The sequence below is a fragment of the Patiria miniata genome, unplaced genomic scaffold, assembly GCF_015706575.1.
Source record: "Patiria miniata isolate m_02_andy unplaced genomic scaffold, ASM1570657v1 HiC_scaffold_20, whole genome shotgun sequence".
Taxonomy (NCBI): Eukaryota; Metazoa; Echinodermata; class Asteroidea; order Valvatida; family Asterinidae; genus Patiria; species Patiria miniata.
Window position 1 is genome coordinate 26,525,256 of NW_024037059.1, and position 25,024 is coordinate 26,550,279.

At 39.8% G+C, this 25,024-nt stretch overlaps 2 protein-coding genes across 2 annotated transcripts; one reads left to right on the top strand and one right to left on the bottom strand.

Moving 5' to 3' along the window:
• Positions 1–3,816: 3,816 nt before the first annotated feature.
• LOC119728363 (retinol dehydrogenase 11-like) lies at positions 3,817–5,916 on the bottom strand. Its single transcript, XM_038200578.1, has 2 exons — positions 5,527–5,916; positions 3,817–5,086 (listed from the first exon to the last, which is right to left on the bottom strand). The coding sequence occupies exons 1-2, from the start codon at positions 5,874–5,876 to the stop codon at positions 4,900–4,902; spliced, it is 537 nt and encodes a 178-aa protein (XP_038056506.1). The 5' UTR covers positions 5,877–5,916; the 3' UTR covers positions 3,817–4,899.
• Positions 5,917–9,795: 3,879 nt separating this feature from the next.
• LOC119727941 (tripartite motif-containing protein 45-like) lies at positions 9,796–12,612 on the top strand. The gene is made up of 3 exons (XM_038200020.1): positions 9,796–10,939; positions 11,077–11,240; positions 12,589–12,612. Exons 1-3 carry the CDS (start codon positions 9,796–9,798, stop codon positions 12,610–12,612), a joined length of 1,332 nt encoding a protein of 443 aa, XP_038055948.1.
• Positions 12,613–25,024: the final 12,412 nt, after the last annotated feature.

A 25,024-nucleotide genomic window follows, 5' to 3' on the forward strand; every position in this document is an offset into this window, starting at 1 on the left:
GCTGGACAGATTCAATTTTGGTGATGTTCCTTTTTGTGGAAGGGTCCCATACGCAACTGGCATACTCGGCAATAGGCCGCACAAGGGTGGTATATCAGCGGGTCTTTACTTCACGAGGGCAGTTGCTCAAGTTGCGTCGTAGGAAGCCAAGAGATCTCAAGCACTTCTTGGAGGTGGTGTCTACATGTCTATTCCAGGATAAGTTGTCAGTGAGTTCTACCCCTAGGTATTTAGCTGATGGTACTGCCTTCAGAGGATGGTTGTGGATGGAATAAGTGAACTTTACCGGTTTGCGACGTTTGGTGATGCGAAGTCTTTGCCTTTTAAACAATTTGGAGAATTTCGTCAGCCAGAGAGTAAAGTTGGCCTGAATTTGTTTTGCATGTATTTCAACACTCAAGGTCCCATGTGTGGGGCGTCAACTTGAGGTCATGTTCTTTTTCTTTTATGGGATGTAAAAAATATTCTGTGTGTGCCATTTTTGAGTTCCACTAAAAAAAAATGGTTGAAAAGTACACACATGGGGAATTATATGTACATGTATTTGCTGCCAAACATTTGTTAATATCTAATACAGGCTAGACTGGTTCCTGCCCCCAACTCAGCATCATTAATGTGGGGTCTAGGAACTAGTCAACTTGCAGGGTGGATCCGATTGTGTGCAAAAGCACCCCAAAGTAGATGCAAACCTTTTTACAGAGGGATTTTGCCCAAATCAGAACTGTATTTTGGTAAAATTAAAAATACAAAAATTGGGGAGTTCTGGACAGCAAGGCTTATGTTTGGATCAAGGCATCATTGTTGCATGGTAAACCCGGGAAAATTATCACAAAAAGTGTGGCTTTGCCCTAGTGTTTCTTACCAATTGATTGATTTGTATCGAAACAAAAAAAATAAATAACAATTAATATTTTTTTGTAGGTACATTGTTTAGATAACTGTTTTATATGTTAACTGCAATATCGACATTTTGTACATGTATGTATGAGGTTTGACATGCAATGGTTCAATTTTCTTTTTACAAAATTAAGAGCTATTGAAAAATAGGTGCTACACAAACTGCTGTGTAAATTAATGCCATAAATGCAATTAAGATACAATTAGATATGTATTTATGCAATTACTGCAATTTAGAATTAGCTTTACCGTAGATATACATGTACTTCAACAATCCAAACTTTGATCTTGATACGTTGAGTATTTTTCCTCCTGCTTACGTGCAGTGGCGTCACCAGACTTTTCAGTCTGGGGGGGCACCAGCATTTGATGGGGGGGGGGGGGCACTTAGGTGGATACGGATCGCCGTCCTGGGGGAGGGGTCTAAGGGGAGGGGGTGCCCCCCTCCCCTCTGGAAAATTTTCGCATACGGAGGATGGGCTAGATGCAAAATGGTGCCACATTTGATGCTAAATTCGATCTGAAGATATCTCCAGAAATTGCTATTTTTGAGGTAATGATTTTAACAACGCGCAGAATTTTGCAGAGGATAGGGGGGCACCAGCATTTGATGGGGGGGGGGGGGGAGGGGGGCACGTGCCCCCCCTGGCCCCCCCTTGGCGACGCCACTGCTTACGTGTAAATATGTAGTTTTATAGCTTTTTTGACAGATTCTTGGACTTACTTTGACCTAAATATGTGAAATTATTCTTAAATTTTCAAAGAAGACACATAGGGAAACTGACTAGGTGTATTATAATTATTTTAAGGTTGAACAAAGAAATTGACAGGAGCAAGGTTTGAACCTGGGACCTCCGAATAACTGTTCCAGTGCTATACCAACTGAGCCATCCAGCCCTGTGTTGGCGGCTCCTCATTTTTAAACAGTGTCTTTGTTCAAGGGGTGCTAGTCGGAAGCCATAAACCCGTGTGTGCCATGTAGCCAGGGATCACGCCCAAAGTCACGAGCACCGGAATGGTTATCCGGAGGTCACAGTTCAAACCCCGCTCCAGTCACTTTTCTTTGTTCAAACTTTAAATAATTATTCTGAACTTATCTTGCTGACAGTATTTTACTACATGTATTGCCACAGCTAGTTGCCATAATGTTTATTATGCAGTTTTATGTCATAAGCTGCATGCTATTGGTGCTAATCCTGTTTAGGGATATTGATGCTCTTTGAGGAATGTTATTAATATTTTACCAAATGAAAGCAGAATCTGCCCCCCCCTCCACTTTTTCCAAGATAACCTTGAATTTTTTTTTTTTTTCGCGACCCGAGCTGTAATGACTTTTTAGCCTCGAGCCTTGCGCATCTTTTGATACCAAAAACATAAAAAAAATTCCGGCGCTATGCGCCGTGAAAACTGAATGTTCCCGTATACGTCGTGTACACAGAGCAGAATTGCCATTCGTACATAATCAATTAGCCATAATTCCAAAACCCTTTGACCTATAGTCATGAAATTTCTTGGGTATGTTCATGTTTCGTGAAACACCCCTCTGGCCACTTCCATGGTACGAGCTGTGCGCGTGTAGTGCTGAAAATGTCGATCGACATGTGCGGGGCTCGTATTGCCCAACTGGGTGCAGAACGCAGCTCGGTGCAGGAGAAAGTGTTTAAAACCAGCCAGTGTTTTATCCGCGGTTTAAAACCACTCCCATGACGGAGCTCAACCAATCGGAATGGGTAAACTGTCTACGGTATTTATGAATGTAATTTAAAGTTCCTGCAGCTCTTTCTGTGACACTGGTGTTTTGCCTTTTTTACACTAAAAACATAAGCATTTGGTTTTTTTACAGGTACTATAAGCTATGTTAAGAAACTTTAAAGCCCTTTGTAACATTGAACTGGTAGCTTATTTTACTTTAACATGTTAAATGCTCATTTGTCATAACCTATTTTACAAAATATAACTCAGTATTGGTATGGATCGAATGTTCCATCACAAATGTTCTTTAAAGCAACAAACCACTCAATGTTAGTAATAATTATGGAGAAGTTAATGAACATTTAAAGGGAATATACAACATTTGCAAACATCGAAAAATAAAACTACCAAGTTTTTGCGAAATACCTTAATAGGATGTTGGTAAATGACAGTCTAAAGCATCCTGTAAAATTATGGCACCTGGTATACTGTCATTTTCAAGAAAAGTGGTATTTTTGTATCAATTTCCAACGCTGATCGGCCAATCAGCGTTGGAAACAACTGGCTTTTTTTCAAATACTGGCCCCAATTGACCATTGCACTTGTTTGCAATCGATTACAAACCTATGAACGGGTACGAGCCAGCTAGACTGGTTCCCTGACCTTACAATTCCCCAATGTATGTAAACTGCTCTGTTTCTTCTTATATGGAGTCAGGGAACCAGACTACAGGAAAATGATCGTTTTTCTTGGTTTTTATAGCATTTTCGAACCCAAAACCTCCAAAAAGTCAGTGTAACTATATTTGCTATATATTTCCAACCCCCCAATTCCATCCATTTCTGAAAATTACAGCAAAAGCAAATGATGTATATTCCCTTTAAGGATTTATGTCAAACAAAATATACACATTTATTTTTAGCCTTAAAAAGTTGAAATTTACAGTTCTATTAAAAAATTATAAAAAAACATTACTTTCTTCAGAATTGGTTCATTGTGTATCATAGGGCCAATGATTTTCCATTTCATGAACTCCTAATCTTCTTAAATGACTGATACTAGGAACTTTCCTTACACTTGCAAAATTCAACACCATATGGTAAACTCAACCCCCTAACTGTTGGACTCTGATTAAATGGTGGTATACATGACCATGTAAAGCATAATCAGTTTACTAGAATGTCCAGCGCAGTTCTCACTCCAACAGAATCAAGCAAAATATGCTCAACAGGTAAGATTCCATCACCGCGCCCCAACCCAGCAGAGACGCATCTGTCGTGATCAGGTGGACTGGAGGGCTGGAAAAAAGGCCCAATGGATATTGTCTGGTTGGATCCACCACCGGAGATACGACCAGATATGCTGTGAACAGATATGCGGTACCACATGGGAAACAGGATGGGACAGAAGATAGAATTGAAGGGGTCGCATATATAGGCGGCACAGCGGAAGTAAGTCCTCAAAGCTCACAAGTAGGCCACGAAATCACAACCATGTCAGGGTTGGTGCTGTTGGCACATTGACAAACATTGGCGATTCGCTCCTGCGTCGGGTAAGTCATGCCCCGTTGTAGATCGAGGACGGTGCTGAGATAAGTGGACCGTTGAGATGGGATTTTGACTTGTTGATGAGGAAACCTTAACGAATGGCTAGAGCCCTCTAGGGAATAATGCATATGTAGTGGTTCTACAGGTAAGACAAGCGCAGAACTGGAAAATACTTTCCTCTTGGTTAATTTCCCCCAGTTTGGTAGTTACTCTATAAACTCTGCCCAGTTTCCTAGGTCAGAGTGGCAAGAGAAAGCTGTTAACATCCCTGCGTAGCGTGAAGATCACACTACGAAGGCACATTATGCACTTGCATGATTTCTTTTGCTTGCGTTTCAATCATTTTACACAAAGTGCGCTGGATTTTTGTGTTCATTTCCGATACAAATCATTCTAGTATCGTGTACACTTTAACAAGGCATTACTCATTGATATAAGCATAGAGCTCTATAGGGTCCTAGCTCTATGATATAAGCGTATAATGTTCCACGATGTCACAACGAACATAATGTAGGACAGTCGTTTGTACAGATACGAAGTTTACGCCCAGCTCAGACACTTTATCCATGGTCTCGGTAAATTTTCCTAAGAAAAAAGTATTCAAGTACAGACCCTGCTAATGTTTTGCCGATACGGATTTAACCATCATCTCCTTAAAATCGCAGAAAGTGTACTTTTTCAGCTAATTTTTGTTTCTAAAACGGATTTAACCATCATCTCGTTAAAATCGCAGAAAGTGTACTTTTTCAGCTGATTTTTGTTTCTAGAGCCCCGTTGCTTGGCAACTGACTTCCCACAGCTGTTTTGCCAGTGCCTTATCTGTTGCCATGGCAGCCTCGTTGCACGGCTGACAATCGACAAAGTAGGCTCCCGTGTGTTCCTTGACCGAATCGTTGATTGCGCAGTGGATCACGCATTGGGCTCCGGCGTCGGGCGTACGCATGAGCAATCTAAAGTGCCAACACAAAGAGAGGCCAAAACCAAAAGGAAATAAAAAAAAGAAAAGTAAAGAAATAAAATTGGTACGGTGAAGTCCACGTTTGCCTTGTTTTATCATGTTGACAACATGACTATTCAAGGGGGATGGGATTTGGTGGGGGATAGTTAGGATGGCTAATGATCCCCTACCGTCTAACCGATTTAAATCTCATACGTTACTAGGAAAAATTATTTTCCTGAAACATGTGTAAAGTCGTACAATAGTGCAAATTGAATTACGTGAAAAAAAATCTCAAGTGCATGACAATGTACATGTACGTCGTATGGTGTGATGTTTTGGTGATCAAAGATGGTCAATTAGTTGCTTTGAGGTGTTTTGGCCGATCAGCGTTTCGCACAGCTAGTCCAGTAATTATAGAGTGCAGTGATTTGCAAGGAACAAGGTTCTTACCTGAACAATGGGATGAGTAGCTTCCTCAAGCGGCCTCTGCGTAACAGACCATCAATGGCCCCCGTGTAGACTATACCCGGATGGATAGAGCACACCGTCACCTGGGTGTCCGCCAACCGCCGGCTGAGCTCGTGCGTGAACAGGTTGACTGCCATCTTACTGATTGGGTAGCTGGCTAGCTTAGGGTAGCGTACCGCGTCAGTTTCATCTGCTTCCACAAAGTTAAACTCTGGCGAGAACTTGTGGGCCAGGGAGGTCAAGTTGATGATGCGACTCGGCGCAGATCGCTTGAGCAGATCCAGGAGGAGGTTGGTGAGAAGGAAGGGACCAAAGTGATTGACACCAAACATGAGGTCAAATCCATCTTCTGTTTTCCCCTGTTGACCTATACCTGCAAGCACAACAGGTTCAAGTTGAAAAAAAGAGATATAATATATTAAAGAGAATATACATCATTTGCTTTTACTGTAATTTTCAGAAATGGATGGAATTGGGGGGTTGGAAATATATAGCAAATATAGTTACACTGACTTTTTTGAGGTTTTGGGTTCGAAAATGCTATAAAAACCAAGAAAAACAATCATTTTCCTGTAGTCTGGTTCCCTGACTCCATATAAGAAGAAACAGAGCAGTTTACATACATTGGGGAATTGTAAGGTCAGGGAACCAGTCTAGCTGGCTTGTACCCGTTCATAGGTTTGTAATCGATTGCAAACAAGTGCGATGGTTAACTGGGGCCAGTATTTGAAAAAAAAGCCAGTTTTTTTCCAACGCTGATCGGCCGATCAGCATTGGAAATTGATACAAAATACCACTTTTCTTGAAAATGACAGTATACCAGGTGCCATGATTTTACAGGATGCTTAACACTGTCATTCACTAACAGTCCAGCAAGGTATTTCAAAATGATTTGGTAGTTTTATTTTTTGATGTTTGCAAATGTTGTATTTTCCCTTTAATCATCATTTAAGAAAGCTACAGGGTAATTCCATGGTAACTAGCGTTACATTTTGAAGGGGACTTCGGTCAACTTTCTACTGCTATTTTATGAAGTCAAAGTTTTTAAATGTATGTAGGGTGTGTTGTTCTCAAGTTGGACCTTTAAAATTAAGTGATTTATAGTACATTTGTACAAAAAAATAGCCCGGCAAACAAAATAAAATTTTGTTGGTTTGGCAATAACTTTTCTTATTGAACTACTGAAAAGGAAATAAAATTAAGAACCATGCTCTTGCAAATTTCCTCACACTGTGAACTGTTGGGAAAATCTTCTCAGTGCCCTTACATCATTTAGGGTATATGTCATACGATACCGTATCACTTATTTGTCCATCCATCTTTGGTGCAAGATAAAACATACCGGAATATTATAATCTCAAAATATAAAACCAAAATCTCACAATAACACTTGTAATTTGCGCGTAAGGACAAGGTGCCAAAATGACTACCTAAAGTCATAATTTTATCTAAAACCTCCCCAAAACAACAAAAACCCAAGGTTTTTAAGAAAAAAAAACCAAAACACACAAACACCCATCTTTGTTCTGTGGACAACACAAGAGTTGTCCCATGGTACTATGGGGACCGAAGACATTGTGGGGACAGCAGAAAGTCCCGATAACTCAGTCCTAATTTGCCTAACAATAAAAAATTCCCCATAACGTAGTGACGGCCCGCCTGGCGCCCACAACCACGCAGCGTTACACATTGTGGGGAAGAGGTTTGTTTCCTTTGTTTTGTTTTCCTGTGTTCCTATTGAAATCTGAAACTCCTCAATGTTTCCCTTATCGGGTAGATTGATTTCTAAAGACTTCCTCATGGGGTCTATTGTTCTTTTCTACCCCATAAGGAACCCTGTATATGTACATATCCAATCTCAATGGTAGACCACTCAAATGAAAGTTCTTGATGTTCCCTTTAATTTGATTCTCATTTGAAGTTGTGATGCTTGTAATTCTGAAGTTTTCATTAAAGTTCCCATCTTCAGCCATGCCCACTTTCTTATGGAATTAAGAATTGAAACTAATTTCTATAATTATAGTCTAATTAGTTGAGTCATTGTAACACGTTGGAGAAAGGAATACAGTACTTTCAATAGTTTCATAGATGTAGATAGTGTGGTGGAGGAGTTGCTGTCTATACACATGTATCATGCAAACTGACTGATTAAAGATGTTCTGTCCGTGCAATTCAATATTTTTCAATTTTGTCTCCTAAAGTTAGGCCTAATTTGACTGTTAAAATACATTATTTCCCTCTATTTTTTGTGTCTGGAATCCTCTGACAAAGTCTTATTTTAGATTGCTTGTGTGAACAAATAGTTTCAGCCTTTGAGAAGACTGGTCATCCCTTCCCTATTATCAGGCAACAAATAACAAACATTTGTAAAGTAATTGTATCATAACTAAATTTGGGCCATTTTTTTTGTAAATGATTGACTCATTCAAAACTAATGACATTTTTATTTTGAGAAATAGGGTAATTTACAAAAAAAACATTCAAGAATTCTTAATTGTTGTACGCATAATACTTGTAATTAGTGTACATGTAGGTTTTAATGGTTTCATAGTTTCTTGACTACACATGTACATGTACATGTAAGTTATAATTTTGGCCTCACTAAGCATTTGCTCAAACAGTTAGTACCCTCATAAAATGTTCAATGTAAAAATCAACTCTTAGGCCAAAAAAAAAAGTCTCTGGTTTCTGGTATGGAGCTTGTCCAAAAAGTGGTGCGGCGACGCGGCTTTTTTTTTTTTTTTTTACCCGACTTTTTTGCTTCAAATGTGCTTCAAATGTCGGCTGATGACTGCAAATGGTGCCCGACTAAACTTAGTGCAAATATATGGGAGTCCAGAGAGGCCACATAAAGCTTATTCTCGATCATAACCCCATCTAAAAACACGTTGAAATTGCGCAGCAGCAGAATTCCAGTCAAACCAGTGAGTTTGGCGGTTTTGAGACATCATCTTTCATTGAAAAAAAAACTTTTTCATTTTGCCGACGCGCATGGCTACGGCGACGCGCGCGCATACCAGAAACCGGAGACTTTTTTTTTTTGGCCTTAAAGGGAATATACATCATTTGCTTTTACTGTAATTTTCAGAAATGGATGGAATTGGGGGGTTGGAAATATATAGCAAATATAGTTACGCTGACTTTTTTGAGGTTTTGGGTTCGAAAATGCTAAAAAAAAACAAGAAAAACAATCATTTTCCTGTAGTCTGGTTCCCTGACTCCATATAAGAAGAAACAGAGCAGTTTACATACATTGGGGAATTGTAAGGTCAGGGAACCAGTCTAGCTGGCTCGTACCCGTTCATAGGTTTGTAATCGATTGCAAACAAGTGCGATGGTCAATTGGGGCCAGTATTTGAAAAAAAAAGCCAGTTTTTTCAAATGCTGATCGGCTGATCAGCGTTGGAAATTGATACAAAAATACCACTTTTCTTGAAAATGACAGTGCTTTACACTGTCATTCACTAACAGTCCAGCAAGGTATTTTAAAATGATTTGGTAGTTTTATTTTTTGATGTTTGCAAATGTTGTATTTTCCCTTTAATACAAGATCTATGCTTGTACGTACATACCGGTACGATACTCGATAGAGAGTAGCAGGTACAATGTACAAGTACTAGGCATATGTACACAACCATCAACAAAATGATAAGGGGAATTTCCAATTATGAGAAATTGTGTTCATGAGGAAAAAGGCAGGCAATTGTGACGTCACAAATGTATGCAGTGGCTGTGTACTTGACTGTGGTATCGAGTTCAGTATTGAAAAATCTGTGGACAGTGTATAGTGCTGTAATACACCTATGGTGTGGCTGATTCTGCTGACAGAGTGCATACAGGAAAAGACTTCCAAACTGTATCCGTACCATTGCAATAAAACAACTACATTGTAGGTAAGTGGATGATGATAATGCAACTTGTACATGAGAAATATAATGAATAGCGACGTGCACGGGACCCCTATGGAAATATACCAATGGGCTTTTAATTGCATGGGCCTTTTACACAAGAAGAAAATGACTGTCCTTTGATTCCTTATCTTATATCTGCAGTACACGCATGTGCAAGCATGTTGTTGAGTTCATCTGCATAAAATTGAAGTGAATTGAATACATGTACCGTATGTAAACTGTAGTAGACTTACTGAACATGAGTCAGTACATATCAAAGTTACATGTACATGTAGTATGCATTAATGTTCAAATTTGTTTTCATTCTTATGTACACGAATGTAGCGTACAACTGAACAAGATGGCAGAAGGGGGTGTGACCGATCTAGCCTTGGATGAGACTCAGAAAGAACTTCAGGAATGTCCTATCTGTTACACTGAGTACAAGGATCCTAGGATGCTAGACTGCTCACACAGCTTCTGCCTGAAATGTCTCCAAGAACTCAGACTGACACAAAATAAGGATGACAAGAATATTGTCTGTCCGTTGTGTCGCAAGGAAACTGCCCTGACTGGAGCTGGCGTGGACATGCTACCTGGAGGATCAAAGGATGTCAATCAACAGGAACAGACTGAAGGTCAGGGGTTAAAAGTCATGTGTCAGGCATGTGATGAGGAGAACGAAGCTATTTCTCGATGTAGGGATTGCAAGCATTATCTCTGTCAAGAATGCCTGAAGGCACACAATCGATTGGCATCACTGAGGGCTCACAAGATTGTGGCTTTGACAGAGCTAAATGTTGAGTCAGAAGAAATAACAGAGGACATTGAACTCAAGAAAGTCCCCAAGTGTTGCAAGCATACAGATCATGATCTCTGTCTGTATTGTGACACATGTGAAGTCCTCATATGCAATGAATGCACAAACTTCGATCACAGAGAATCCCTGCATTCTCACATCAGTGTTGATGAGGCATTCAGCAAATGTAAACAAGAAGTAAATGAATCTGCATCTAAAACAGAAGAGTACATTAAAGCATTCCTTTCTGCCAACCCCGTTTCAGTAGATCATTCACGTTACAGACTTGACATGATGCTGGCAAAAACTTACTCTCAAATTACACTGAAAGCAGAAAAAGAAATCACCAAAATCAGAGAGAAAGAAAAACAACTCAAAAAAGAGGCCAGAGACATTGTCATTAAACGAGATATGGAATTTGCATATGCAACAATACCAGAGCAGACTCTGAGTAAAGTGAATGAAGTGATGACTACTGCAACATACTATGAGATCCTGGAGTCCAAGAAGAAAATGCTGCGGGATTTGAATGAGCAGGTGAAGGTGCATAAGAGTTTGGATATCAAGCATGGGAAGTCATTCCTTGGCTTTAAGGAGAGTGAAGAGGATGTTCAGCTTGGAACTCTGCTCTTGGAGGAGAAATGGGAGAGAGATGAAACCTTTGCAAATGTGTACGGCAGCGGCCAACTTGCAGCGTACTCCACAAGTGAAATGGTTGTGGCATGCAGAGATAAACTGCTCACAGTGGATCCAGAGGGGAAGGTGATATCTAAAAAGACTTACAAACCCGACCCTGATGAACCAATTGAACCAAACGAACCCCATGACCCTAATGACATACAGCTCTAGCCATCAACAAGGATGACCAACTTCTGATCCTAGACAATCCTGCAGTCAAGATCTTCAACAAGGAATACCAGCTCCTTCATCAGTTCCTACCGGGTAAAGAGGCCGGCGTGGACGGCACGCCGACATGCCTGGCAGTGGACAGCAGCAATCTGATAGCAGTGGGTTACAAGGACAAGGAACAGATATCTCTACACAACCCAGATGGTTCCCTCGTCAGAACACTGCCTGCTCCAAAGATTGATGCACATTTGATCTTCAGCAACAAGCGACTTATTTACATAAACAGCATTGAGGGTTTGCTGATGGCTGTTGACTTACATGGCAACAAACTGTTTAACCACAGTTGTAGGTATCCTCATGGGCTGTGTTGTGATGATGCAGGTGATATTTACCTTCTTGCCCCAGCATACACAATTTGCCATTTCAGTGCAGATGGCAACTTGTGCACCGACTCATGGAAATACAATGATTCTCCTTACTGCATGTATATCCAACCATGCATCACATACACACCTGCACATAAATTAGTACTTGCAACTAGGTCAACAGGGTGGTTGAGAATGTATCACTTGGTTTAGAGACATCAATCAACATGAAATTGCAAATTCAGGCCAACAAAATATTAGGCAGGCAATAAAAAAAGGCATTTAGGCCGACTTAATTACAAACTTAAAAGCCGAATGATTGTCAACGTACATGTAGAAGTACAGTATTGATGCTCCATATGGAAATATATATGTGTACATTCATGTACAGGATGTCCAAAAAAAAAGTAACACACACAAACAGGGGGATAATTTGCAGAGGTTATAAATTTAGTGGGCGTTATCATGATTTTATCATAAACTAGGGGTAGTTAGCTTTCCATTGATATCTTGGATGCATTCCTCTGGTCATGCATCACTGAGTTCCATTGTTTTTAAAAATTAGAATAGTAACTCTGTGTATTTGTTTTGTTATTGTTTGTAGAAATGTATAGATCTCCGAACATATCCAATAGGTTGCATTATTAGGTGCCCACAACATTGCAGCAATGTTCACAGAGTGGTAGAAACGTGTGAAAAGGTAGCAAAAACCTGTTGACTAAGTTGCAGTAATGGGTCCACAAAGTTGTAGAAACGTGCCTTAAAAGTTGCAGTTACATGCCCACAAAGTTGCAGCAATAGGCAATTACTGCCCACAAGCTGCAGCAACATGTCTATTAAATTGCAAAATTTTTACGTGCCCACTAAGTTGCAAAATTTTCATTCCCAGTGCAGTAACGTGCCCGTAAAATAGTGAAGGGTACACTGGAAAGTGGCAAGCGTATAGTGTCATGGGGCCATGTGTGTCATTTTGATATCACATACACACCTGCACATCAATTAGTCTTCACAACAAAGCTCATACATGTACATTGGGAGGGCATGTTCAAGGGTCATTGCATTTAATAAGGGGTCCAAAGCGGGACATTGTTATGTCTGGTTGCAAAATAAATTCTTTAACCTTTGCTGTTTAAATTTGTAGGACTGGTTGATCTTAGTTCTTTAAACATAAATTGTTCATCTTCCGACTTGATTTTCTTCTTTACATGACACAAAACATGGTTTACCGTGTAACAGGGACACCAACATGTTACATGTGAAATTTGTGACTTATTTGTGCCATACTTCTGTTGGTTTTCATTAAAAATGTCTAAAATTCATATATTATATAAAGCAGTAAAGATACTTGTGTCTGTTATGAACATTTGACTTTTCAATGACAGGCTTACCCTTAAGAAATACCGGTATAGCGCAAATAAGTTGCTAATGTCACAAGTAACAGGGACACCATGGTGTCCCCCCAAATGTCTGTTACAGTGTTAAGCAAAATTTGGCTTTCTTTGAAAATTTCTGAATTGCATACATTTCATAAGCTAATAAATGACAGTTATTAAAACTCAGACATTTTCAGATGGATATATTGCACAAAATAGTGACTATTTCCATATTTAGAGGTCGGTGTCCCCACATGTGAAACCATGTAACTTTTATGTAGCCTATACATGTATCTTACGCTTAGGCCCCCCCCAAAAAGTCTCTGGTTTTTGGTATGCGCGCGCGTCGCCATAGCCATGCGCGTCGGCAAAATGAAAAAGTTTTTTTTTCAATGAAAGATGATGTCCGAAAACTGCCAAGCTCACTGGTTTGACTGGAATCCTGCTGCTGCACAATTTTAACGTGTTTTTAAATTGGGTTATGGTCGAGAATAAGCTTTATGTGGCCTCTCTGGACTCCCATTATTTGCACTAAGTTTAGTCGGGCACCATTTGCAGTCATCAGCCGACATTTGAAGCAATCAAATCAAGTAAAAAAAAAAAGGCTGCGTCGCCGCGCCACTTTTTGGGCAAGATCCATACCAGAAACCGGAGACTTACACATGAAACAAAGTTTTCATCATATTTGAAGAAGACAAATTTAATTTGTATGATTCATGTTTTGAGTGACAAGGACAAACCATTACCATATTGAAACTGGAGTGCAGAAAATACTTATAGTACAAAGTTATGCATATAAGATGCATTGGCACCCTTATTTATACCGACATACTAACATGCGAGTGCAACCATACCGCAGCAGCCTGTGATGTGAAGTGGCTAAAAGTTTAATCGTTTAAATTGTGCTTTAATAAATAGATTTTCCAAACGTTTTCAATTTAAATGCCAATTCCCATCCATAGTCATGATAGTGGGCGGTGCCAAATGGATCAGTCTATTCATCAAGGGCCAGCTCCATAAGAATGTACACATGTACCACAATACCTTGGAATGTTCTATACAAACGGTTAAATTTCTTTTGCAACCCATGAGATCAGCTTCATTCTATTGGAGATTGAGAAATACTTATTTTAACAAGTTAACTTTCCAACCAAGCCCTTTTTGTATCAATGGTTTTACACAATAGTTTAAATTAATTGCCCCTTTTATCTGAACTTTTGTACTGCTTTGTATTATGAACACATGCATGTACATGTATAGGACCCTTTGGTTTTAGTGGCTTGGTCTTGGGTAGTTTACCACGGCATTCAATTTGATCAGGCAGAACAAACGATGATTCTCCATTTATTTACCCAAACAGTTTGACTATTTTCTATCCTTCTTGCTGTAGTTTGTAAAACTTTTGAACCGGCCTGCATTCAATGACAGTGTAACATTGTTATTTTACCACTGAAAACAAACCTTTCGTTGGCAATGATTACCAATTAAAAAAACTAGCATTGCATCTTGATTTTCAACCACTACTTATGGTTACCCAGGCCAAGCACCATAAATGGGGTCCAGATACTTGATTGCCTCTTTAAACTGAATTGGGCCTCACTGCCGCCCATGGAAACATGTGTGGACAATTTGATCTCTTCTGGCTTTGATACACACTTTCTAATGCATTACAACTTAATGGAGTTTAAAGGCACGCTTTTAACACAAACTCTTTATACCATGTAAAAAATAAAGGTGGGCTTTTCAAGAAGTATATTGTCTAATTACTGGTACTCTACATGTGCATGTACCCCCGCTTATTTCCAAAAGAAAAGTTGGAAAGTGTGAACTCTGCACTAATTTAAAATTGTGATACTGATTGGTTTTTGGTGTCTAAACTGTTTCTTGACTAAATCTGGTTCATGATCTTTTTACACTAGCAAGATGCCATGTGAAGAGCTAGTGGAGTCGTGGCATCCGCTATACTGTAGCTGGGTGGAATCCTTAAGTTAAAATTTAGATTTATCAACGATGATGAATTAGGCTAATCATCATATAACGTTGCTGTGAATCTTACAAAGGATCGGTGCGCCATCGATTGACGTATTTTTCAGAAGGGCTCATTATACATGTACGTGTATAGTCAGGTTTTGAATATTCATATCGTAAGAATTTGAACGATTGACGGTAAAAGGGTTATGTACTAATTTGTATAACTTTGACCTCAATTTGCATGTTGACCCCAAGTGGGCGTGGTAAACCTTGGTGAAGCGATGTTGTCACATTTTTCATCATCAACGATATATTTGGAATAGCGTTACGTTTTAAAGTGTTTTCATAGAGATAATGTTGTAAAATTTAACTTTTCAAAGAAAACCCACTTGGTTGAAGGTACCGGAGTACTGAATGCATGCATACTACCGGTACTGCGAACAAACGTGCTTCCACCTCAGTAATATGGTTTATTCTGGTCATAGACTATTATCATGTTGCGGCCATCAGGATTTTTTCCATTCAAATCAACGTAACCGAAGCGAGGCTTGAAGGAAAAATAGCTAGTCTGGTTCCTTTTTGCACAAAAACATTATTATTCATTACTGTTATTGGATACTGGGGACATGACTGAAATGGTGGCAGCATGATAAAGATCTATAGGATAAGTCTGTAGGGCAATTTGTTTTGTTTCCCCATTTTTTTTTTTTTAAGAACTACATGTATTTTCAAATCAATTTTTGTTACTGAAAGCAAGACTTTGAGAAAGCTTTACATTGTAATCAGCACAAATGTGTTCAATAAGCAGAATTGTGGGTTTACCATTTGAAGAAAACTCTGATCTGAAGGGTGTGGGCCTAAAGTGACATCACAACAACTGCACCCAAGCCTGCCAACTCTCACGCATAACGGTGAGACTCCCGCATTTTCAGGTTATTCACACTCTCTCGCGTAGTGGCGTAGCCAGGAATTTTTCACTGGGGGGGGGGGGGGGGGGGGGCAAGGGGGGGGGGGGCTGGAACATTTCATGGGGGGGCATCATGTAGATCAATGATAATTTTTTAAGAAACTCAAAATTTCAGTGGGGGGCAACTGGGGGGGGGGGGCCACAAGGTTTCATGTGGGGACTGTTGCCCCCCCCCCACGCCCCCCTCGCGCCCTCGCCGGATTTCTCACGCTTAAAAAAAATCCCGGAAAATGATAATTATCTTTTTGCTAACAAAAATTGGTTAAAGTGGTCGAAAATTGCCTCAGATCGCACCACAGATCGTCTAGAATCCAATGTTTTTTGGGCCCCTTCAGCGGGCCCCATACCCATGCTGTTAGGGCTTCACGCTTCGCGCTTGCGCCCTCTGTTGTCAGGAAAAGCACGATCACATTTTAAATTAAAAACGTGCACTTTGCAAAATATATTACCCCCAAAAAAAGAAGTCTCATAGTTTGTACACAATTTAGAAGAATGTATAATTTCCTCAAATATGCTTCAGAGTAAAAATCATTTCATGGACCCTTCAATGTTTTTATATTTCTTGAAACATTAAATATGAGGTGGGCCTTATTCATCACCATTTTCTAGAAATGTTACCATCATAAAGTCTTGTTTCAATTTTTTTAAACTGTGGTACACAGACCCATACATCTACATGGACAACAACAGCTGGGTATACATACAGGTGTACATCTACTTGAAATGGGCACACAACAACATTGTACAAAATGTACAAGTGTGTACGGTACATGTGTAAGCGAGGTCAGAGGTGTCCTATAAAAAGCTTTTCATTCAATACCGGGGAATTCCCAATGAGAAATTGTATTCGTGAGAAATACAGTTTAACTGTGACGTCACAACGGAAGCTTTGCTAGGAAGTGTTGGTGCATCATAGAGCTGTATGCATACTTGTACATAGTACATGTACGTGAGCAGAAACGTACAGTAGTGCTGTACAAGTAGGGTGTGGCTGATAATCTGCTGACAGCTAGAGTGCATACAGGAAAAGACTTTCAAACTGTACCTAGAAAACATCTACAATACGTTGTACAGGTGAGTGGATACAATTACAGTATGCGGTAGAAGAAGAAAATAAAAAACAGCACCATGGAACTCCCATGGAAATGGGCTCTGTATCAAAAAAAAAATGCCTAACTGTTCAATTGACTTATCTTTACCAGCTGTTACATGTCTGTATACGCAATACACATGATGTTGATTTCATCAGCATAAAACAGAATGAAATTGCATGAAAACTGTTGTTAGTGGAGTAACTGAACATCAGCCACTCTAGACCAAGTTACCGTAACATGCAAGTTAACATTTAAAAATTTGTTTTCACTTATAGAGTACAACTAAAATGGCAGAGGGAGGTGTGACCAATCTGGCATGTCTAGTCTTGGATGAGACTCAGAAGGAACTTCAAGAATGTCCTATCTGTTACACTGAGTACAAGGATCCTAGGATGCTGGACTGCTCACACAGCTTCTGCCTGAAATGTCTCCAAGAACTTCAACAGACACAAAGTGATGACAAGATGATTGTTTGTCCATTGTGTCGAAGGGAAACTGCCCTGACTGAAGCTGGTGTGAACATGCTACCTGGAGGATCAAAGGATGTCAATCAACAGAAGCAGACTGAAGGTCAGGGGTTAAAAGTCATGTGTCAGGCATGTGATGAGGAGAACGAAGCTATTTCTCGATGTATGGATTGCAAGCATTATCTCTGTCAAGAATGCCTGAACGCACACAATCGATTGGCATCACTGAGGGCTCACAAGATTGTGGCTTTGACAGAGCTACCTGTTGAGTCCGAAGAAATAACTGAGGACATTGAACTCAAGAAAGTTCCTAAATGTCGCAAGCATCCAAATCAAAATCTCTGTCTGTATTGTGACACATGTGACGTCCTCATATGCAATGAATGCACAAACTTTGATCACAGAGAATCCATGCATTCTCACATCAGTGTTGATGAGGCATTCAGCAAATGTAAACAAGAAGTAAATGAATCTGTATCTAAAACAGAAGAGTACATTGAAGCATTCAATTCTTCCAACCCCGTTTCAGTAGATCATTCACGTTACAGACTTGACAAGATGCTGGCAAAAACGTACAAACAAATTTCCAAGAAAGCAGAAAAGGAAATTGCCAAAATCAGAGATAAAGAAAAACAGCTCAAAATGGAGGCCAGGGACATTGCCACTGAACGAGATACAGAATTTGCATATGCAGCAACACCACAGCAGACTGTGAGTGAAGTTAATGAAGTGATGACTACAGCGACGTGCTATGAGATCCTGAAGTCCAAGAAGAAAATGCTGCGGGATTTGAATGAGCAGGTGGAGGTGCATGAGAGTTTGGATATCAAGCATGGGAAGTCATTCCTTGGCTTTAAGGAGAGTGAAGAGGATGGTCAGCTTGGGACTCTGCTCTTGGAGGAGAAATGGGAGAGGGATAAGACCTTTTCATCAAGTATTGACAGTTCCACACATCTACCGGTAGCAGCATACTCAACAAGTGAAATGGTTGTGGCAGGCAGTGATAAACTGGTTACATTGGATCCAGAGGGGAAGGTAATTTCTACAAAGACCTACAAACCTGACCCTGATCAACCAAACGAACCCCATGACCCTAATGACATACAGAAAGCAACAGCTCTAGCCACCAACAAGGATGATCAACTTCTGATCCTAGACAATCCTGCAGTCAAGATCTTCAACAAGGAATACCAGCTCCTTCATCAGTTCCTACCGGGTAAAGAGGCCAGCGTGGATGGCACGCCGACATGCCTGGCAGTGGACAGCAGCAATCTGATAGCAGTGGGTTACAAGGACAAGGAACAGATATCTCTACACAACCCAGATGGTTCCCTCGTCAGAACACTGCCTGCTCCAAAGATTGATGCACATTTGATCTTCAGCAACAAGCGACTTATTTACACCAACAGCAAGGAGGGTTTGTTGATGGCTGTTGACTTACATGGCAACAAACTGTTTAATGAAAGTTGCACTTCTCCTGAGGGGCTGTGTTGTGATGATGCAGGTGATATTTACCTTCGTGCCTCAAATACAATTCAGCATTTCAGTGCAGATGGCAAGTACGTGTACTTTGATTCATGGGGCTGTCAGGGTAATTCTGATATCACATACACACCTGCACATAAATTAGTAGTTACTATCCGTACAGGGCGGGGCTTGTGGGGCTCAACTATGTACATGTATCACTCAGTTTAGAAATATCAGCCATAAATGGAAAATTTGCAAATTCAAGCAATCAAAATAATAGGCAGGGAATAAAAAAAAAACCCATTTATTTTGTACAAAAATGATATCAACACATTATAATATCTACATAAACATGTACATTATTGATGCGCCATGCACCCATGAACATGTGCAATGTAAACTTTTTGATTGCAACTTCACAAACAGGACAGACTTAAACACTTTGAGCCGGATATGGATTGTACAAATAGAAAGTTTATATGCGTTATAAAATCTTACATTTGGTATCTTACATTAATATTTGGAGCTTGTACATGTGTTTTAACAGAAGTGCTAGTTTGATATTCCTTTTTTTTTTAATTCCCAAAATGACAAAATTTGTCCCAAACTGATAACACATTGCCTCAGAAATATAACAATAAATCTAACATGAGGTGTCAGCCTTGAAAAAATACCGCATAATGTGTCGCATGTTCTTCTCTACTTGTATTGCTATCTATACAAGTGTAAATACTGATGGTTATCGTGCAACATTCATTTAGTATCCATTTTTCCAGCTACTGGTACATATATACCACACTCTCCTCTTTGTCAAGAAAAGAAATGGGAAAGTACAGACGAATTCAATTTCAAACACCCCCCCATGAAGTTTTGACCAATCATAGACATGCATGCATTCACATACAGTGTACATGTGCACATCTGGCACATGGCACACGATTTGTTGCCCACATACATGTATACATGTATGGTGGGCGGTGCCAAATAGAATGGTTTATTTATCAAGGGCTATTTCCAGACCAGCTTTATTCTTATTGGACAGTCAAAAACACTAACTTCAGCAAGTTAAACTTCCCAACCAAGCCTTCTTTGTAACTTGGTTCACTGCAGTTTCTGTGCACTTTTCTCAAATATTAAAACTGTTTTGTATTATGAATATGAGTAGAGCAGCTAGGACATGAGAGGCGCACATGCTGTTGCCCTTGTGCGTGGTTGGTGATAAACTGTGTGCCACCTACACATTTAAACGATAAACATTCTTAATCCATTTTCAATTAATTTTCCAAAATGTTTAAACGAAATCTGCATTGTATACAGGTATAATGTGACATAATTTGTATGTTTGTAATGTATCTGCCCTCATACGTATGCATTTCACACACACACGCAGTCGGTTTTTGCTATGCTTCCGAGGATTGGCTTTGTGTTTTCCTTTGTTCCCTGATCTAAACTTTTCCCATAGACTAAGTGCACAAACCTGCGTTCGAGGACAAATAGGCGTTTGAGGATGAATGACCCCTTTGTGCTCCTTTTGTTGTCTGTCCTCGAGCGTAATACAATACAGGAACTCCCACACACACGTGTGTAAATGCCGGCAATCGTGGATGCCCCATAGTCCCTAATCCTCTTTCCTTTGTTTGTACTCTAACTTTTTAGCGACAGCTCTCATTGGTTTTGTACATGATTTGAGATCGTGGACGTTCGGTCAATCATGGACGTATTGTTTGCGCCCCAATTCTTTTGTCCTCCACGATTGCCGGTGTTTACATACTCACGCACACACACACACACAGTCGTGTTTTACTATACTCTCGAGGACAATGCTTTGTCTTTTCCTTTGTCCCTGTAATATAACACTCTCCCATGGACTAAGCGCACAAACGCACGACCGAGGACCGATTTCAACAAAAGATGAACTCTCAAGGACAACAAAGAATCTGTTGTTCTCCCTTTGTCTGTCTGTCCTCGGGGTGTATATAGTTCACATACACGCACCCCCCCCCCCCCCCACACACACACAATAATACTAAAGGGCACCTTTAAACCATTTTATTTACAAAGCAAAAGACAGTCCATTATGAATGATCTTCTTTGTAGATCAGTGTCGATGCTGCCCTTCGTTTGCTGTGTACCATAATTATTTAATGTATATTCTTGTAACTAACATGTTCGTGTGCAAACACTGGTGCAGGTGGCATGCAGCCTGTGTGACGTGGCTAAAGGTTTTAACGTTTTACATTGGGCTGAAATACCCCCGGAAGATGTGCTAAATGTTTCCAAAATAGATGCAAATCATGGAGGGCCAGCTCCATCAGAATGAACTGTTATATAGGCCTACCTTGGAATATTCTGCACAATCGGTTAAATATTCTTTTGAGATAAGATCAGCTTCATTCTTATTGGAGATTCAGAAACACTACATGTATCAGAACTTTTATACTGCTTTGCTTTGTATTATAAGCACATGTACCGGTATGCATTGGAGCCTTTGGTTTGGTAGTTTTAGTTTTATTTACTTTAATAGTTTGGCTTTATTATTGATCAAGCATACAATTTGATCAGGCATTTGTAGCCTCAGAATAAAGGACGATTCTCCATTAAACCTAAACAGTTTGACTAGTTTTCTCCTTCTTGCTGTGGTTTATTTATTTAACCTACATTTCAATGACTGCGTAACATTGTTTTGCACCACTGGAAACAAACCTTTCATTGACAATGATTACCAAAGACATTGGTTATTGCAGATGAGTTAATTCTGTTTCATTTTGAGTTTTAACCACTATGGATGGTTACCCAGACCAGTGCTATGGGCCCATGTAACAGACTGCCTATAACATGCACTGGGCCTCTCTGCGGCACACGGAAAAATGTGTGGAAAATCTTATTTCTTTTGGCTTTGATACACATTAATGCATTGGCAACTTCATTGGGTTTAGAGGTACACTTACACAGACTGGTAGGGCTGTCCCAATTATACAGAATATTCGATCATCAACTGAATAATTGAATAGCGTTTTGCTGGTTGGAATATAATACGAAAACAAAACAACTGCGCATGTACACACACGACTGTGATGTTATTTTATCATAAAGATCAGCGCTTTATTGTCAGGTGCAACTTTTTTTGTCGATGGTAATTTTTTGGTCACGGCAGTTCATTTTCGCTATCCTTTTAGCATGTTTAGCAGGTTAAACCCAAGCTTGACAGTTATAAAATAATTACTGCAAAACACTTGCATGCAACTTTTGACCGATGTGGCATGCAGTTGCAGGTGGTAGTTTCGAATATCCGAATATTCGGTCAAACACAGTTCAAGAAATCGAATACTAAATTACTCGAAAATGGACAGCCCTACAGACTGGGTACTGACATGAATGAGATAGGAAAATTAAACTAGGCATTTCAAGATGTCTATACCTACATACATAATTTCCTGAGGATGAATTTTAAACTGTGATAGAATGTTTGCATCAATTGTTTTTGTGTGTCTTAGAGAAGTACAATCTTGATTAATCAGGTTGCCAAGCTTTTTCTACAATTTCTTACAAATTTGAGGCATGCCTATAATTTGAAAACCATATTAGCACAGAGTGTATGCAATACTACCTGTGTACAAGCGTGGTGCTAGTCTTGATCCAAGAACTGGATTTGGATTGTATTCCCCTCATAAGGCCAGTTCATGACAAGCGAGGTCGCTACCAACAAGATGAATCAAATCCAGTCTGGGCAATATTGGCAGTGCTACCCAGGAAAATCTGATACCTTACACGCGCTGTATACGATCGAGTTAATGCCTGTGCGTGAGGTTTGCTCAGAATTTCCCAGGAAGTGCTGCCAAATATTGCCAAGACTATAGATTCGATTCATCTTGTTGATAGATGCCTCCACTGCCATGGCAACTGAACAGTATTGTCACGGCACTGGCTGCAAAATAGGAGAATCAAAATAAAAAATCCAAGTCTTGAACAAAGACTAGTGTGGTGCCACCTCAGCAATGGTTTATTTTGGTCATTGGATAAGGCTGTAGGGAGTTAGTTTTTGTGCTTTTTTTCTCCAATTCTAAGGATATTGTTTTCAAAAGAAATTGTTTGTCTAATTGGATGGGCCTCAACTACTGGATGGTGTTTTATAGATCAGTGTGTTTCATTGATCTGTGTGGGAGCTATGGATATTGCACTAAATGTCTTACAGAAATCAAGTGCATTGATTATTTAATATGTGCACACTTTTTTGGTAAAATATAGTATTTGTATAATATGTTCTATTACATTTTAATGTTTTAACGTTCCTTAAAGCATTAATTCATATGAGAAGGACCTCATTGATCACCATTTGCTAGAATGGTTACCCTCATAACGTTTAAACAATTTTTTTAAAAATAAACTGTAATACACAGATCCATACGCCTACATGCATGCACAAGCAGTTGGGTGGTGTACAAGTATTATGTGCACACAGCGACAACATCGTGTATGCTTGAGGTCAGAGGTGTCTCATGAAAAGCTATTCGTAAAAACCTGGGAGTTTCCCATATGAGAAATTGTGTTCATGAGGAGACAGTTCAACTGTGACGTCGCAATGATAGCTGTTGCAACTCAGTAACTGTGAACTTGACTGTGGTAGTGAGGCACTACACAACGGGTACAGCACGTACAGTACAGCAGTGAGCACTAGCGTAGTACATGTAGCAGTACATGTAGGGTGTGGCTGATTCTGCTGACAGACTGTATGCATAAAGGGGAAAAAAGTTTTGAACTCGACCCATAAAACGGCTACATTGTAGGTAAGTGGAGGATGATAATCAAGCTAGCACAGGAGAAATACAGCACCATGGGACCCTAATGGAATAAGCCAATGTAATTAACTTTTGGGACCCTGTATCACATCCAGACAAAATTGATTGTCCTTTGATTCTTTCTGAATGTACTACATGTATCTCTATCTTCAGGCAAACTTAATCTTTGATCCTGATTGGTCAATCCATGGCGACAACAGTGTGGTATTATCCCATATACAACATATGATCCCTATCGCACTGCACATATTGCGATATTCTACGATGCCTGCACCATTCCTGCTGCAGCGCACGAACAAGTGATATGATTAACGTACAACTGCTCAAGGTTCATGCTTGTAAAGTTGTATGTCTGGTGAGTGTTCCAACATTACTGTGCATTAAGTTTGCTTGAAGACAACTTTGTTATTGCACTCGCGGAACACAGATAATGCGTCTGTGTTCCCTATGCCACTAAGGTCTTGAGGCGTATAGAATACAGAGGCACTACTATATTGTGTGTTTTACTCACGCCCGTTGAGTTGCATGTTGTTGATTTCTTCTGAATGGATTAAAAATTGAAAATTGAAGTGAGTTGAATAAAGTTTTATTAGTGGACTCACTGAACATGACCAATCTATATGTACATGTACTGTATGTTCACATGCATAGTCCTTCAAATATTTATTTTTCATTCTTATACAGGACAACTGAGCAAGATGGCACAGGGGGGTGTGACCGATCTTGTCTTGGATGAGACTCAGAAGGAACTTCAAGAATGTCTTATCTGTTACACTGAGTACAAGGATCCTAGGATGCTAGACTGCTCACACAGCTTCTGCCTGAAATGTCTCCAAGAACTCAGACTGACACAAAATAAGGACAAGAATATTGTCTGTCCTTTGTGTCGCAAGGAAACTGCCCTGACTGAAGCTGGTGTGGACATGCTACCTGGAGGATCAAAGGATGTCAATCAACAAGAGCTGACTAAAGGTCAGGGGCTAAAAGTCATGTGTCAGGCATGCGATGAGAAAAATGAAGCCATTTCTCGATGTATGGTTTGCAAGCATTATCTCTGTCAAGAATGCCAGAAGGCACACAATCGAATGGCAGTACTGAGGGCTCACAAAATTGTGGCATTGACAGAGCTAAATGTTGAGTCAGAAGAAATAACAGAGGACATTGAACTCAAGAAAGTCCCCAAGTGTCACAAGCATACAGATCATGATCTCTGTCTGTATTGTGACACATGTGAAGTCCTCATATGCAATGAATGCACAAACTTTAATCACAGAGAATCCATTCATTCTCACATCAGTGTTGATGAGGCATTCAGCAAATGTAAACAAGAAGTAAATGAATCTATATCTAAAACAGAAGAGTACATTAAAGCATTCATTTCTGCCAACCCCGTTTCAGTAGATCATTCACGTTACAGACTTGACATGATGCTGGCAAAAACT